Here is a 12428-nt window from a genome sequence, read left to right as displayed (position 1 = left end):
AGTGGTACCTCAGGTTAAGAATGGTTTCAGGTTAAGAACGGACTTCCAGAATGAATTAAGTTTGTAACCAGAGGTACCACTGTATTTTGTGTTTTTTATGTTGTGAACTGCCCTGAGATCTAAAGATGAAGAGTGGTATACAAATTTAATAAATAATAATAATTACTTAAGCGTACCACTGATTCAATTTCTGCAAGGGATCTGCAGGAAATCTGCTAGTCAGCCCAAGTTCCCCAGATTCTGTTCTGAACCCCAGAAAGCATCTTGAAGCACATAAACAGCTGGCTTTCAGAGGCTGACACCATGACTCATCCTCTGCAATTGGCTTTAATTATTCTGAGGCACTCTAAACTGTGAGCACCATTCCTTCCCAGATGAAATCATCCCAGTGGCCTGAGCGTATTCATCTAGACCAGGGCTGAAGAACCTTCATGACCCCTGGGAAACACATCATTCCCTTGTGGGCAACCTTCTGAGGCCCATATGCTACTGGTGATGGGCAGAGAACCCACAGCAAAAGTGAGTGGAGCAAAGACATTTGTGTTGGCGTACAACCAAGGAAACGGGGGCAATTGGCAGGCCCCCAGCTAGCTCCAGCTCACCGGCCAGTGTGCAGGTCAATCTCCAGTCCTTGTTGCAGCATCTGCAACCAACAGCTTCAGAAGCTGAGGCAACTCAGCAGAGATAACGCGCAAACAGAAGTGGCAGAAGAGGTTGTGTGAGCATATTTACAAGCAGTTTGTTCAGCATACATCAGGACAAAAGGAAAACATGTCTGATCCCCTTCGTGTCCAAAGCAAGAATGCTAAAAGTGAAAGCTATACACAAACGGAAGTTCCCAGCAAGCTGTGCTGGAGTGTAAACAGGCATGTGACACACAACAATCATGCCTGTCCCTTAAGGTGGAAGGGAATATTCTAATAATTTGTACACCAACCATATTTTTTTTAATACTCAAACATGTCTGTCCATCCAGGCAAGCAAGAGGCATTGTCAGAATTCAAGGGCACATTCCAGTGAGGTGAAAACAAGGAGGGTATGAAGTATGGATGGTGGGGTGTGTGGGTTGGGGAGATGGGGTGCTCAACGGCAAATTTAGCCTTGTATGGAATGGCCCTAAGAACACAAGGCTCTCCTGGACTAGAAAGGCCCAACTAGTCCCGCCCCCTGCTCTTACGTTGAGGATCCCAATGCTTCTGGTAAACTTGGAAGCAGGACGTGAGTGCAACAGTGCCCTCCTCAGTTGTAATTCCCAGAAGCTGGTATTCAGCCACCTCCTAAACAAGGCCCAGGCAAGAGCCCCACGCAAAGCAAAAGTATTCACTAACAGAAAACATTGCAGTGTGGCAGACTCCTCAATTTAAAGGTCTCAGGGCACAAATTAGCCAGCAGCACTTAAAGAACATTTGCACAAAGTAATTCATACTGCTATTGATTGATCAATTATGGACTATTCTGAACGCCCAGGAGAGCGCATTAAACTGTCCTTGATATCTGATGAACAGAATATCTTACTGATTGGCTGTGCCAAGAAGATTGCTATCTTTTTACCCAGAACAGATTCCCAATTGGCTGCAGCTGGAAGACTTCTGTGACTTTTCAAAGTGGATTTGGCTTGTAGAATTTAATGCAACCTGACAAAGCTTTTTGTTTTTACATTTCCCATGTCCCAGCTCTGAACCCAAAGTGTGTACACATGGCAACAGTCCATAATTCAGCTTTTCAGGTTCTGGAAGTTTGAAAAGATTGCTCCAACACCCAGGAATGTCAAAGAATTCTGACGAAAATACAGAGAGAAGCAGTAATTGCTGGTGTTTGCTCATTTGTCCCATGTCCACAATAGAAATCAGCCCAGCAAATAGATGTATGCTTTAATTTTTTTTGGCTTATTGCTGATTTTTTTTGTTTTGAAATGTTTTCTTCTGATCATTTTATTCTATGCTAACTGCATTGCCTTTTTTTTTTTTACAGTCACGCGGTGTATAAACTTTCTGAAATAAAATACAGTCATACCTCGGGTTACAGAGGCCTCAGGTTGTGTTTTTTCAGGTTAGGGACACGGCAAAACCCAGAAGTACCAGAATGGGTTACTTCCGGGTTTTGACGGTCGCGCATGTGCAGAAGCGCTAAATCGTGCTTTGCACATGCGCAGAAGTGCCGAATCACAACCCTTGTGTGCACACACGTGGCGCTGCAGGTTGCAAACATGCTTCCCGCACGGATCATGTTTGCAACCCGAGCGTCCACTGTAAAAAAATACAAAATGGCACTTGCTGTTTTCATTTTCAGTCTACAAATGATACACAATCATAATGGTTATTTTCCTACTTAAACTGTGCATATTTTGCATCGAAGTGAACAGCCTTTGCATTAAAATAAATAGTGGGAATAATTATGTCAATAATTACATTAAATTCATTAGCTGCAGAAATAATTATGTAGATTCCATTAAACAGCAGACAGCGACTAACATAGTACTTGGCTGAAACCGAACTGCCATGAAGCAGAAATACTGCTGACTCTGGATAAGGCAGGCTGGAAGGAAAATCATCCTTGCAAACACCAGCCCCAGCATCCCCCCCACATTCACCGTCTGAGGCAGATGCTTCACTCTGTTTAATGTTAGAGCCGGTCCAGGTGATGGATGAGAGAAGAATGCTATGGAAGTTGGGCCCTTAGTTGCAAGGGTCCAATCTTTGCTCAGTGCAGGAATCCCACAACTGCAGCATCCCTGACAGAGTGTCTTGCAACCTCCACTTCGATACCTCCAGCAAGGCATTGTGTTTGGTCACCCTGGTAAATTCTATTTGAAGAGCAGGGTAAAAATCTATTAAATCCAAAGTGATGGTTGCTCAGATGTCTGCATATGATCAGGAATATCTGCTGGGCGTTGGGTATGGCCCAGTAAGGTTTCCTTGTATACACAGAAGCAGGAATGTTTCCCACAAGCAGAATTTGGATTGAACTAGATTGTGTTTAGGGACACGGGTCGCGCTGTGGGTAAAAGCCTCAGTGCCTAGGGCTTGCCGATCGAAAGGTCGGCGGTTCGAATCCCCGCGGCGGGGTGCGCTCCCGTTGCTCGGTCCCAGCGCCTGCCAACCTAGCAGTTCGAAAGCACTCCCGGGTGCAAGTAGATAAATAGGGGCCGCTTACTAGCGGGAAGGTAAACGGCGTTTCCGTGTGCGGCTCTGGCTCGCCAGAGCAGCGATGTCACACTGGCCACGTGACCCAGAAGTGTCTCCGGACAGCGCTGGCCCCCTGCCTCTTGAGTGAGATGGGCGCACAACCCTAGAGTCTGTCAAGACTGGCCCGTACGGGCAGGGGTACCTTTACCTTTACCTTTTAGATTGTGTTTAACAAAGTGCACCAAATCCGCTCAAAGATATCTGAAAACAGTTCCCATAATTGCCAGGTGACCTAAACATGAATGAAGTTTGTTTCAGGGTAGAACTCTGAACGAGCTCATTCTCACATGTGTGAGTTTTTAACTGTTTATAGACTCTTTGGGCCTTTAAAATTCACAATCATTGGGTGGAAATAAATCAAACTATTCACATTGCATTGTGTGTGAGAGTGTTTTGATGCTCTCTACTGCAGCAGTTTGTAATGTTCTGAATGCTTAATTCCACCCCTGCCTCAACCCACAGAGGATGAACTTGAATTGAAACATGCACAGAACGAATTCATTTTGTAAAAGGGTGAGTGTTAGCTGGAATTAGTTACTTTTCAGACAAATTGAATTTGGACTAGTTCCTTTTTAAAATGAGCCTGTCCAGGCTCTGCCCACGACTTCATATAAGGGTCAAGCCAGATACATGCACGTTTATTTAAACTCACCCAGATTTCCAATATCAGATGTCTGCTAGCTTTAAGGAAAATAATAGGGAAACCTCCTCAACTCACAACACACAGCTTTGTAGTTGAACTGGCAAGCGTTTGTTCAATAAAAAGCACACATGTGACATCTGAATTGGCCCAACTTGCCAGCGCCAAGCCTCATCAGAGGGCAAGGGCCTGTGGGAGACAGAACTACATGTGCAAATTGGCACACTGGAATGGTTCCAAGTGTCCTCGGGTGACCCTCCAGCCAGCGATGCAGCTGTGACCTTTGGAAATTATTGATGCACTTAAAAGCAAGCTAAGGAGACGAGGCTCTGCTAGTTAGCAGTAGCTACTATTGGCAAGACAGAAAAGCCTCAGCCGAAGCCCCACCACCACCCCAGATGAACCAAACAAAAGCTTTTAGGCAGAGGAAAGGGGTGCGGAGGTACGGTGTGCCCCGGGTGTCATCACTGAGGGGGGTGACAAAATGACAAAAATATGAGGTTGCTTTTTTTTAAAAAAAATGGACTCATGAGACTTTTTAGTTAAGTCAACAAATGTAATGAAATGCGGCTGGCACTGGGCGCCACACTGCGGGGGCCGGCACTCACCACAGGGCCTGCAGCGTGCCTGAGCCACGTGTCTCTCCTGGGAGTAACGTAGGGGCTTGGGCTCCTGTGGGCTCTGCGCTGCCTGAAATGGCAGCGTGGGACTTGCGCCTGCCCTCCACCTCTCCCTCAGCCACCCTACAGCTGAGGGGCTGGCAGCGGAGAGGCTCCATAGAGTGCTCCCCGCCCCCATGGCTGGCTTGCCCTGCCCCCGGCTAGCTACGCCACTGCTATTAGGTGATGGTTTAGGAAATGTACAACTTAAGGAACACTACAATCAGCAAGGCAAGAGAAAGTAGAAGTGGGAACAGAGGGAATGATGACCCTGCAATGTTCCTCTTCAATTTCTAGATTATTGTCAGGTGTGCATGCAGGAGCCAAGCCCTGTGACCAATAGGACTTTGCAGGACTGGGGCCTTCCTAAGTTTGTTCTGAAGAGGCAAGGTGCAGCCATACAGGTGAGGCCGATTGGTAATTCACAGCACCTGGTGGCAAGAGCCGGGAAGTGATATAAGGTCAGCATTTCCCTTTGGCTCTTTGCCACAGCAACACGTTCCCTGCTTTGCTGCGTTTGACTCCTTGCTTCTTGATCCTCGGACCCTTGACTTCATGACTCCTTGCTTCCTGACCCTTGGCTTCTTGACTCCCAGCTCTCTGACCCTTAGACTTCCTGACTCCTGGCTTCTAGACTCCCATTCCTGCTCCCACCCCACCATGGATCCAAGCTACAAGAAAGAAGATTCCACCTAAACATTAGGAAGAACTTCCTGACAGTAAGGGTTGTTAAGAGAGCGCCCCTCACTCAGGAACCAAAGTATTATAGCCATGTTCAAATATATAAAAGGATGTCACATAGAGGAGGGAGAAAGGTTGTTTTCTGCTGCTCCAGAGAAGCGGACACGGAGCAATGGATCCAAACTACAAGAAAGAAGATTCCACCTAAACATTAGGAAGAACTTCCTGACGGTAAGAGCTGTTTGACAGTGGAATTTGCTGCAAAGGAGTGTGGTGGAGACTCCTTCTTTGGAGGTCTTTAAGCAGAGGCTTGACAACCATATGTCAGGAGTGCTCTGATGGTGTTTCCTGCTTGGCAGGGGGTTTGACTTGATGGCCCTTGTGGTCTCTTCCAACTCTATGATTCTATGATTCTATCTTGTCCCCGGTCCCGATGTCCCCAGCTGGGACTTTGATCGCCCATGAACTGGACCATGACAATTATAATACTTCCTCTGGTTCCTTAAAATGCAAAGGGAATAGACAACTGCAAATTTTACACTGGGCTGGGGGAGCCTTTTCCAGCTCAAGGGCCACCCCCCCCCCGGGGGGGGGGAAAACATGACAAGGGGCATGCACCACTGGTGAGTGGAACAATGAATGCTAATTTTTACCTTTGTGCTACTTTGTACACACATTCGCACACCCCTTTCTACCTGTCCTCCATCCAGTCAAGCAAGGCATGATCAGAGCTCAAGAGCACAGCCCAGCCTCTTACCATTCACACAATCAACTGTTTCCCTTGACATCTGAAGTGGTACATTTCAAAGAACACGTGAATATTCTCTAGAAGAAAAACTGATTCACTCAACTTCATTGAGTGTCTCTTGGCTGCTACGGATGCAATGACATGATTTGGCGTTACGTGAATGGACAGTAGGGTTCTGGGTTTGACTTTACAGATAACATTTCTCTGTCGGAAGGGCGATCAGAGAATAGTTCTCTATTTGAAGGACTGGTTTAAAGAGAAAGAGCCTTAAGAAGGAAGAAGAAGAAGAGGAGTTTGGATTTGATATCCCACCTTTCACTCCCTTTAAGGAGTCTCAAAGCGGCTAACATTCTCCTTTCCCTTCCTCCTCCACAACAAACACTCTGTGAGGTGAGTGGGGCTGAGAGACTTCAGAGAAATGTGACTAGCCCAAGGTCACCCAGCAGCTGCATGTGGAGGAGCGGAGACACAAACCCGGTTCCCCAGATTACGAGACTACCGCTCTTAACCACTACACAAGAGAATTGAGGTTGCCCATCAACTACGTATAAGCACCCAGACAGCAGAATGAGCATACAGAGATCACCTGGTCACAGTCTTTACGGTATGATATTTAAATTACAATTATTTGCATAATTTGCAAATACATAATTTGCATAATAAAAATCAGGTGCACACATTTTATGCAAGCCTGCTTCCTCTTTTGTCCTCTTATGTAGGGGATGCTTTTACATTTGGGGGGCGATGCTTTTATGTGGTCACCCTAACGAAAAACAAGGCACCCTGGGCTCATCCTGTCCCCACTCCCTGACCCTCTTCCCCTTGCACACAGCAATCTTTCCCCACCCATCACGTGCCATTTTGTCTGGAACGGAAAGCTATGATTGGTGCTTGTCTTGAAAAGCAGGATTGCAGAATGGGGTCTGATTCTAGTTTCCAGTCCTGGTCCACTTAAGAGGGGATTGAGAGAGGGAAAGCGAGATCTAAAAGCTGAATTCAATCAACTTCATCATGCTGCCTGGTGTAAGGGAAGGAGGAAGGGAGCAGCTCTGGTCTGTTTGTTCATGACGTATAGCCTTCCTCAGTCTGATGTCCTTTGGATGCTGTTAGCCTACAGTTCCCATTGTCACTGACCATTCACCCTGCTGCTGGTGCTGATGGGACTCAAAGGACTCCAGGCTCGGGAAATGCCAAACTATGGTGAACCACTCATCGATATTCCAAAACACATGATGGCATTGATTTGCTCTAGCTTCCGGTACTACAGTGGTAGTACTTACCATATTTTTTGCTCTATAAGACTCACTTTTCCCCCCCTAAAAAGTATGGGGAGATGTGTGTGCGTCTTATGGAGGGAATGTAGTCTGCGCAGCTATCCCAGAAGCCAGAACAGCAAGAGGTATTGCTGCTTTCGCTTTGCAGCGATCCCTCTTGTTCTGGCTTCTGAGATTCAGAATATTACTTTTCTTGTTTTCCTCCTCCAAAAACTAGGTGCGTCTTATGGTCTGATGCGTCTTATGGAGCAAAAAATACGGTAATTCATTCCGGAGGTCCGTTCTTAACCTGAAACTGTTCTTAACCTGAAGCACCACTTTAGCTAATGGGGCCTCCTGCTGCCGCCGCGCCACCGAAGCCCGATTTCTGTTCTCATCCTGAAGCAAAGTTCTTAACCTGAAGCACTATTTCTGGGTTAGCGGAGTCTGTAACCTGAAGCGCATGTAACCCAAGGTATCACTGTATTCCAGAAATGGGCAGAACTTTCTAGACATTCTACGGACCAAAGCACTCAACTCTTACCTTTGCCTAAAGATGTGGCAATTCCGTTCATGAACTGGGACAGGGATTTGCTAGGTGAGCCAAGGATATCCGTGGATGCCAACGAGTTACTCGTCAGGAGATCAATCTTCCCAGCTTGCTGCCGAAACCTTTCCAGCTCCTTGGAGAGGAGGTTAAATTGCTCGCCTTGCGTCCGACATTTCTCCTCTAGCTCACGGACCTTAGCCTGGGCAAAGGGAGAACACCAAAACTGAGATCACGGCACGTGGGGTCACAACATTTGGAGATAATATGTTGTGGCTTTTCCCTTGGGGTGGGCAGGGTGCTGGCATATTCACATGGGCATAGGGAATCAAGGAGCTGGTGTGACCCCCATTTAACTCCCCCCCTCATTCTTATGGCAATTAGATGAGCCATTGTGGGGTGCATAGGATGGTACAGGATTGTACCCTCAAAGGATAAAAGAATGAATTCTGCTGGGCTGTGGAATCTGGATCTACACATTGGTGCAGCGTTTTTGGGTGTTTTGTATTGGCACACGCAGCCGTGGTTATATTGAACTGCCTTCAGAACAAAGGAGGGAAAGGTCCCATTTGGCCAATCACTCTCTTCCCTCAAGAGACCAGGGTATCCCAACCCTGTGAACTTAGGCCAGGCATAGGCAAACTTGGCGCTCCAAATGTTTTGAGACCACAATTCCCATCATCCCTGACCACTGGTCCTGTTAGCTAGGGATGATGGGAGTTGTAGTCCCAAAACATCTGGAGGGCTGAGTTTGCCTATGCCTGACTTAGGCACTTAAGTTCCAGGAAGCGAACTGGGGTTCCATAAAAGCAAAGGATATGCTAAGCTGTTGTTAGGCTACAGCCCTGCCAGCAAAGCTGCTTGCTGCATGCCAGATCCATCACGGAGAGGCAATCTGGTCACAACCTTAATCACCTAGATTGCTGCTCACCATGCCACTGTGCACAGAAAGAGAAGGGCGAACTTCTAAACTGTGGTTTGGGCATGTGGTCAAGCAACCAGGTGACGGTTCCACTGTGAAATCAATGCTTAATGGGATTTACTCTCACAACTTCATGCAGATTAGAGTTCTCTGTGTTTGCTAGCCATGGTTGCAAAGGCTGCAATCCTAACTCCACTTACCTGGGAGTAAGCCCCATTGAATTCAACTGGATTTACTTCTGAGTAGACCTTGTCAGGATTGAGCTGTAAGCATGGTCCTTTTATTAGATTACTGGTTTGCAGGGGATTGGATTAAATGACCCTCAGGGTTCATTCCATCTCTACAATTCTATGATTCTATGCTCAGGAAGAGGACATCCAGCGGTTGAGGTCAAATAAGAGGAGGATTATATCCCCATTATGCCTCACTTTTAAGGGTGTCTGGCTGTTGGAGTGCTTGATTAAGATGGGTCTTTTGATGTGATACTATGAGGCCTTTATTACAGTCTCCACTTGCCAGTCACTCGCCACACCATGTCCCAAAACAACGCCATGAATTGGCCCTAACAGAACATATTCAAGAGTCCACACTCCAGAAAATGCTCAATAGCCCCCCTTTTTAAACAAACAATGAATGAATAACTTCCAGCTGTTGCTGAATTGCTTTGTTCAATAATTCCAGCTGGAAGCAGCATGAACTTCAAGCAGAAAAGCTTGGGTGGTGCCATTTTTCTTTACCAAACCCACAAAAGCAAAGCTTTTGGAATGGATCTCTTAGTCGAACCCAGAACACCAGGTTTGAACCCAGCTCCCTTGTGTGGGATCTCAGCTGTTCCTCCTCCTCTTCTGGGTCACTGCAGTCTGCTTTACTTGCCCCTGGGTCCAATCTATGCAGAGGGAATGGCAAGTGAAGGAAGTTGCTTCTCTGTCATCACTCTATGAATGGCCAGAGAGGGCAGATGAACAGGCAGCAACTGCGAAGAGGAAAAGGAGCACCAGGAACAGGAGATCCGGGGTTTGACAGCAGCCCCCTGCAGGAATGTAGGAACCTCAGCAGAAACTGGCTTCCCAGGTTGATGGACCCCATCTGCCCCTCACTTCCCTCTACCTTCTTCAACACTGGACCCACTCTTGGTCTTGTTCACTCCATCTGCCAGAGCCTGTCTTCATATGCAGGAGAAGACCCTAACTCACTGAGGGTTTGACACCCATTGACTACCCTCCCCTGGTTTACCCAGCCAGTCAAAGCTGTGGCTGCTGTCGCATGCTGACAGCTTCTAGGAGCCACAAGTGAGGGTCTAGCGCAGGGTGGGGACCAAAGGTGTCAAACTACCCCAGAAGGAGCGTGACATGGAAGCATCACTTCCCTAATAGCCCCCACACCCCACCACATGGTGCACACCCCCAAAAAACCAGATCTTTCCACAAGATCAGCCTTTCTTTCCACTTTGAGTCATTTTGCCTGAGGTGTGTTGTGGCAGGGCAAGCGTTGAATGAGGGGAAGAGTTTCCCATGGATGGGCTTCCCCTTTGGAAATCTAGGGCAGACATTAACACCTGGAACAAAACATCCACTTTAGGATAGTCACAGTTGATGCAGAAGCAGAAGCAGGCAAAACAGCTGCAAGAGAAGCAACTTCCCGGGCGGAATTTCTGAATTGAGACTCACTCCAACATTGGATTCAATGGACTGTGGCAGCTGGTATGCCAAAATTTATTCCCTCTCCCTGACAAAGTAGCTCAGCACTGTCTCCTTTGGGGATTGGTGGCCCTCCAGGGTGTCTGATAAGGTGTCTTTCCCATCTCACCAGCTACATGAGATCGTTTTTTTTTAAATGAGAGATGCCAGGGTTTGAACCTGGAATGGTTTTCCCTACAAAGCATGGGCTCTGCCACTGAGTTGTGGCCCTGCTCCTAGGTCAGGGGTGGGGAACCTGTGGCCTTCCAGATGTTAATGAACTTCCACCATCCCATGACCATTGGTCATTTTGGATGGGAGTTTGGATCCAACAACATCTGGAGGGCCACAGGTCCCCCATCTCTGCTCTATGGGAAGCCAAAGCTCCTTCCCTAGATCCGGAATGGAGAACCTGAGGCCTCCAAGTTACAGTTCAACATCATCAGCCTCAGCTGGCATGGCCAAATATCAGGGAAGGTGGAAGGTGGAGCCTGGTAGCATCTGCATGATCTCAAGTTCCACATCCCTAACTTCATCCTTTGGAGTATACAAAGATCTTTGCATGTATTATCTCAGTAATACTTATGTCAATCTTGTAAGGTAAATCATCAATATTAATTCCATATTTTCTTCTGGATATAATTTTTTTCTCACTGCAGGTGACCTCCCTCTCTATCTAAGAGAATGGGCTGGGGACCAAGTCAGACTCTCTGTTCACAGTATTGTCTGCTCTGACTGACAGCAGTTCTCCAGGGACTCAGGTAACGAGGGAGGCAATGTGCCCTACTTTACAGAGAATGGTTCTCCATCTGAGAGGCAGTCAGAGAATGGTCCTCTGGTTTGAAGGTGCCCTCTCTCTGAAGGGCTGTTCTGCCCAAGTCCAGTTTAAAGAGAAAGAATGGAGAGCAGCAGGGCCTTGGAGTTGCCCAACAGTAGTCAGTACATAAGGCTACATGCATGCCACACATTTAAGGCACATTCTTTGCCTCAAAGAATTCTGGGTACTGTAGTTTGTTGAGGGTTGCTGGGAACTGTAACTGTGATCTAAAGGTAGTGTGTGTGCAGCCTAAGTTTGCACATAGGGCACTAGATCACAGCCCATTCCAAATCAAAATGTACTATATCATTTAAAAATTTGCATCTGTATCTATATAAATCACCATATGCACATTTTATGCAAACCGGCATCCTCTTCTGTAGTGATGTGTAGGTGGGCCACCCTGGCAGAGTTTGACTCGCTATCAGGACCCAGTTAAAACGACACAATTCTTGCCGTTAGCAACTGAAACAATGAGATAACCATGTCTTCTTATTTAGGGCTTGTCCAGACTTCTGTCTTGAAAGTGGTTGTGCTGGGGTTTTGCCATTGTCCCTCCATTTCTCCCCGGAAAATCTGCTCTTTAGTGATAAATCAGAACAAACAGCAAACCGCTGAAAACCTGATTGCTGTTTGTTCTGATTCAGTGCTAAAGATTGAGTTTCCCTGGGGGGAAACAGAGGGGCAGATAAGCCCTTTGTCAACCAACCAGCTGGCCACGTAATCTGAATTCAGACAAATCCATACGCAACACCTGGAAGTTACTACTTTGCATGAAGCTTTTGAATCATTCTTACTGGGCATGCTTATAAATCCTAGCACTCAACATCAAAATGCAGGCTTGAGAGTATGATAGTAACAAAGCATTCTCTGTGCCAAGTTCACCAGGTAATACCACCGGCTGTGATTCACCTGGCTCCCCCAGTGGTATCTGGCTCAGTAACTAAACATGCTTTTGGAACAAGGGCTCTATGGCGCGGGCATTTCATGCAAAGGGGTGGATGGGCAGTGTGCACTCATTTGGCTTTGGTGTGGAGTTGAGGGGGAGGGGGCAAAGAAGAGGTTTTATTTTCTGACTGAAATACCTGCATGCTGTCCAAGGTGTTCTGGATGAAGAGCAAAGCAATATACACAGAAACAAAAACAAAAAGACACAGGGAAGGGGAGGGGAAAGATGCAGAATAAAAGAAAGATCTTTAAAACAAAAAACCAAAAAAGCTGAACAACAACAACAGATTAGAACACACTTCTCTTTTCACACATTTCAAACCAACATATATATATTGTGCGTATCTACGCC

At 46.8% G+C, this 12428-nt stretch overlaps 1 protein-coding gene across 18 annotated transcripts in view; it reads right to left on the bottom strand.

Annotated features, from left to right (window-relative positions):
* Positions 1-12428, bottom strand: part of RIMBP2 (RIMS binding protein 2) — a 276487-nt gene that overhangs the window by 65097 nt on the left and 198962 nt on the right. For 9 of the 18 annotated variants that reach the window (XM_083418105.1, XM_083418106.1, XM_083418107.1 and 6 more), the window contains exons 7-8: positions 12214-12234; positions 7711-7915 (exon numbers count right to left, since the gene is read on the bottom strand). In XM_083418105.1, the coding sequence (XP_083274231.1) occupies positions 7711-7915; positions 12214-12234 (226 nt within the window). The remainder of the gene's footprint in view (positions 1-7710; positions 7916-12213; positions 12235-12428) is intronic. The other 9 variants (XM_083418108.1, XM_083418101.1, XM_083418095.1 and 6 more) reach the window with 1 other exon arrangement.

Source organism: Podarcis tiliguerta (genome assembly GCF_965153285.1).
Source record: "Podarcis tiliguerta genome assembly, chromosome: 16".
NCBI lineage: Eukaryota > Metazoa > Chordata > Lepidosauria > Squamata > Lacertidae > Podarcis > Podarcis tiliguerta.
Note: the sequence above shows the minus strand (reverse complement) of the source record. Positions and strands in the feature narration are given on the sequence as shown.